Raw genomic sequence first — 4,969 nt, 5'->3', positions numbered from 1 at the left:
GAACCGCGGTTGACTACGTGGGAGTCCAGCGACATAGCCATTACGCTACCTGCTGGTCCCCTGTGGGCTCATTTTTATGAATGACCTGAACAGGCAGATTCACAGACCCAGAGAGTAGATTAGTGGCTGCCAGGGTTGTGGGGAGAAGGAGTGGGTAATCTTTCTGGGGTGATGGAAATACTCTAGAATTAAATAGCTGTGATGGTATCGTAACCTCTGGAATATATTAAAATCCACTGTCTAGTTTAACATGGTGAATTTTATGATTTATGACTTGTATCTTAATTTTTGTTAAATAAATAAATAAATAAATAAATAAAAAGAATGAATGAAGAACACTTCCGTCATTCTCCCCATCACTGCTGTCACATGGCTACTGGTTCATGGGGACCCACAGGGCCTCTGGTTCTCCACTGCCCAGCTCAGCCTCTGACCTTTGGTTTCCAAGTCTCATTTGTGGTCTTCCAGTGGCTCAGAGTGTGTGGAGTCACTTGCTTCTGCTCTGGGTTCATCTTTTTTTTGAGAGGTTTTTGTTATAGGGCTCATGCGCTCACCAGAAAGACAGAGAGAGACAGACAGAAAGCGAGAAATCACCCCCCAGGGGGATGGCCACACCACATTTCTTTCTCCTCCATTCTTACCTTTGCCCTGACAGATGAGATGAGAGTTTGCTAGTTGAACTAGGGTCTTACCCTAGAGGAAAGTAACAAGTGTGACAAATCAGTGGTTGTGGGACCAGCAGTTAGCATAACGACTATGTTGCTGAACTCCCATGTAGTCAACTGCGGTTCGAGTCCTGGACCCAGTGGCTTAAACTCATGCCGGGCATGTGTGCGTGCGTGCCCAAGATCCCGAGAGGAGAAGGGATTGCGGTGTGGCCATCCCCACTGGGGGGGTGTGGGGGTGATTTCTCACTTTCTATCTCTCTGTCTCTCTCTGTCTTTCTGGCAAGCACACACGCCCTATAGCAAAACCCTCTCCAAAAAAATAAAATAAAATAAAATAAAAAAATCAGTGGTTGTATTTTATTTTATGTAGGAAGCCGAAAACTGGAATATTAATGCTGAACATGGGAGGCCCTGAAACCCTTGGAGACGTTCATGACTTCCTTTTGAGGCTCTTCTTGGATCGAGACCTCATGACACTTCCTATTCAAAAGTAAGACGTGTTTAAGCCCCTGGGCTTTTAAAATAATATATGCAGTGCCTTTTGCTTTACCTGTATTGCAACTCTAGCGTTTAAGGAAAACCAAGTTTTACTGCATACTGGTAGTGGTTAGGGCAGCAGAGTTGTTTTCTGTTGATTATTAGAAGGATCTGACGGTGGAAGAGTTGCAGGGGAAAGAGAAAGCAAGGTAGCGAAGATTCTCTTTGAGCCCTTTCCTCCCCAGAGCCCCGGACGTTGTTGTCTTGACACAGGCAAAGGGCTCTTAGATTTCTGAAGATACATTTGTACCGGCACTTAATGGCTGATTAACACAGGGAGGCAATGATGATTATTCATTTGTGCTCTGAATAAGGATTATCACTGTCCTTTTCTTCTTCTCATCCTTCTTTCCTCTCTTATTTTCTTCCAACGTCACTTATTATCATGAAAAATTAATCCATACGAATCACAGAAAATGCAACTAGTGTAAAAGTATTTATAGAAAAAGCAAGTGTCTCTTTCACCTTGAACTCTAGACTCCTGGTTACTCACCCAGAGGTAAGCACTTTGGTGTCCAGAAATAGTCCAGGCACACACACACACACACACACACACACCATGAATAAATAATTATCCTGTCCCCCACTTTGTTACACAGAGGTGAATGTGCTTATGTGCATCATTTGGCACTTTGATGTATGTGTGTTTTAACCTAACACTTGTATCTTGTTTAATAATAGATAATATAGACCTAGGTAATTTTATTCATGGTTATTTAGAAGTGCCTTATATGGATGTAGCTTATTTTATTTAACCCATGCTTTATTATTATTATCATTCAATTTGGCCAGACAGAGAGAGAGAAAAGGAGAGTGAGAAAGCAAGCTGCCAGGTCCAGGACTCACACCATGGTCGGCCATGTGAGAGTCCAGCACCTTAAACACCATGCCACCTGCTGGCCCTGACGTTAGGTTTCTTAAAATGATGCAGTCAACATTTTTGTTCATATATCTTTGCTTATCTATGCAAGTATATATATAGGATAAATATTCATCTTTTTAAAAAAGAATTACTTTACTTATTATTATTATTTTTTAACCAGAGAGAGAAGTGAGAAGGCAAGCTGCCAGGTCCAGGACTCAAACCACAGTTGTCCATTGGGAGTCTAGCACCTTAACTACCATGCCACCTACTGGCCCCTATATCTCTTTTAAGTTACGAGGAACATATGTTTCGATGTTTGATATGCTAGTTCTTTTAGGTGCAGGATCAAGCCTGTGCAGATAGTAGCTAGCATGCATCTGGAGTTCTCTGTGCAATGTCGGTACCCTGGATCTTTTGGGTGTGTTGTTGGAACACCTCACAGAGCAGAGATGCGTATTCTTCAGGACGTGTAGCTTTAGTTCTCTAATCTGCACCAAAAGTGCCGGTTGTTTTCAGTAACTCCAAGCTTTTGTTCTTAAAGTCTCAAACTTATTTGTTATTTCTTAAAGTTTTGTTTCTCTCTCTCTCTCTTTTTTTTTTAATTGAGTAGAAAATCTTTCTCAGGTCATTAAAGTAGATTAAAACCCACTTATCTACATGTTCAATGATTTAGTAAATTGGCACCATTCATCGCCAAACGTCGAACCCCCAAAATTCAAGAGCAGTACCGCAGGATCGGAGGTGGATCTCCCATCAAGATGTGGACTTCCAAGCAAGGAGAAGGCATGGTGAGACTGCTGGATGAGCTGTCTCCCCGCACAGGTAAGGTGTTTCTTCACTGGGTTTGTTCTTTCAAAGTTGAGAAATTCAAGAGCGTTGAGTGGCAAATGCTGTTGCATGGACAAGTAACATTGGATTCATGGGCGTTTCTACAGAAAACACAGTCACTCAACTCTATTCTGGAGGCATTATCCTTTGGCTGTATAGTCTTTCCCATCACTTCCAATGTTACAATGAAAATGCTAAAGATTTGGAACATTAGTTTCAAAAGGAAGTTCAACAGGGTCAAGCTGAGCTAGATCTTAAAATGTGTAGCTTGAAATGACATACCATGAATAAAAAATGCAGGTATCATTGCACTGCAAAGAAATCTTTGGGAAATGTCTTGAGGCTTCTGCTGTTGCCTTTCTTTCTGGTTGGATAGCTGATGAGATCAACATTTAGAGCAGAGCTAGCTAGCTGTCAAACTGAAGCCAGCAGACACTAAGCAACTCTCAGTGACTGCTCTCAGCTCTGGGCAGCAGCACCACGGTAAGGTACTGAAGTGCTGTGTTGGACGCAGCACTGAGAGGATTGTCTGCACCTGATACCTAACCTCTGAGCCCCTCTGTGTGTAATAATGTGCAGAATGAAACTCTACCTATACGATGAACTACAGGTGCGTGTTTAGTTGTGTCTAAGACACAGTTGATTTGTGGGACACATTTTTTTTAAAGGTTTTTGCCCTAGGGTGTGTACACTTGCTGGAGAGAGAGAGATAGAAGAAGGGAAAGTGGTAAATCACCTCCGTGGGAGATAGCCTTAGCAATCCCTTCTCTTCCAGTTTCCTCTTAGGATTTTGGGCATGCACACACATGCACTCAGTGTGATTTTCAAGCTGCCGGGTCCAGGACTTGAAGTGTGTACTTGATCTACATCACATGCTGTTCCCTATCAATTAATTTTAAGATTTCATCTATTGTAGATGTGAACCAATATAAGAAACATTAAAATTATTTAGATGTGCATCTTTAAGACACAAGAAATATGAGTTGTTGGGAAAGTCATGACACGTTTTTGCATAGAAAAATATGTCATGACTTTCCAGACAACCTGATCTGTTCATTGCACATCATCTCAGCAGGCCTGCTTTCGGTATATGGTAGTGGTATCAAGCAAGGCCCAGGATCGTCATTCACTCATTCTGGAGCAGCCCATAGAATGTCTCGCAGCTGTTCAGTGCTACGATTGTCAGTCAGAAATCATGATTCTACTTGCAAGAAGCTTCCAGCTTAGCAAGACCTCGCTTATTTCAGGCCAGTCTGCTTAAGGGAGAAAGAAAGATCTCAGAGAGTCATTAGAGAGGTGGTTCACGAAGCGCATGTGTGAGCTGACCTCTTAAAAAAAAAGGAAAATGGGGATGGTAATAGAACCCTACTCCTAGGAAATTAATTGAGAGACTCCTGAAAGCCATTAGCGTGGTATATGTACATGACGAAATTTCGTGAATGTGAGCTTTTATTGTATTCATTATTGACAAAGGATTTATTATCTGATACAAATTAGAAGGCATTATGCAATGTATTTCAAATCTTTCGAAGATTTATACAAGTCAGATATGTAAACTGTTGTACATACTAGATTATGAAGGTCAGTGTTTAAAAATTAAGCTTCTTTGGGCTGGCAGGTGGCATGGTGGTTAAAGACTCTGGACTCCCACACGGCCAACCATGGTTCAAGTCCTGGACCTGGTGGCTTCCTTTCTCATTTTTCCTCTCTCCTCTGTCTCTCTCTGCTCAAATTGGGAAATAATAATAAATAAAGTTCAAATAAAATATATTTTTTTTGGAGAAGTTTTTGCTATAAGGTGCGTGCACTCACCAGAAAGACAGAGAGAGACAGAGAGACAGAAAGCGAGAAATCACCCTCCAAGGGGGGATGGCCATGCTGCAATCTCTTCTCCTCCATTCTCCTTTCGGGATCTTGGGTATGCATGCATACGCACCTGGCGTGAATTTAAGCCACTGGGTCCAGGGCTTGAACTGTGGTCAGCTACATGGGAGTCCAGTGACATAGCCATTACGCTAACTGCTCGTCCCCAAATAAAATAATTCTTAAAAGAGAGAGAGAGAGAGAGAGA

General features: G+C 42.0%; 1 protein-coding gene across 2 annotated transcripts in view; it reads left to right on the top strand.

Moving 5' to 3' along the window:
* The window catches only part of FECH (ferrochelatase), a 49,345-nt gene that overhangs the window by 15,973 nt on the left and 28,403 nt on the right, over window positions 1-4,969 (top strand). For both annotated transcript variants that reach the window (XM_027768013.1, XM_006139912.3), the window contains exons 3-4: window positions 1,039-1,158; window positions 2,744-2,892. In XM_027768013.1, coding sequence (XP_027623814.1) covers window positions 1,039-1,158; window positions 2,744-2,892 — 269 coding nt within the window. The remainder of the gene's footprint in view (window positions 1-1,038; window positions 1,159-2,743; window positions 2,893-4,969) is intronic.

Source organism: Tupaia chinensis, unplaced genomic scaffold (genome assembly GCF_000334495.1).
Source record: "Tupaia chinensis unplaced genomic scaffold, TupChi_1.0 Scaffold000012_1, whole genome shotgun sequence".
Taxonomy (NCBI): Eukaryota; Metazoa; Chordata; class Mammalia; order Scandentia; family Tupaiidae; genus Tupaia; species Tupaia belangeri.
This window is presented reverse-complemented; position numbering and strand designations above follow the sequence as displayed.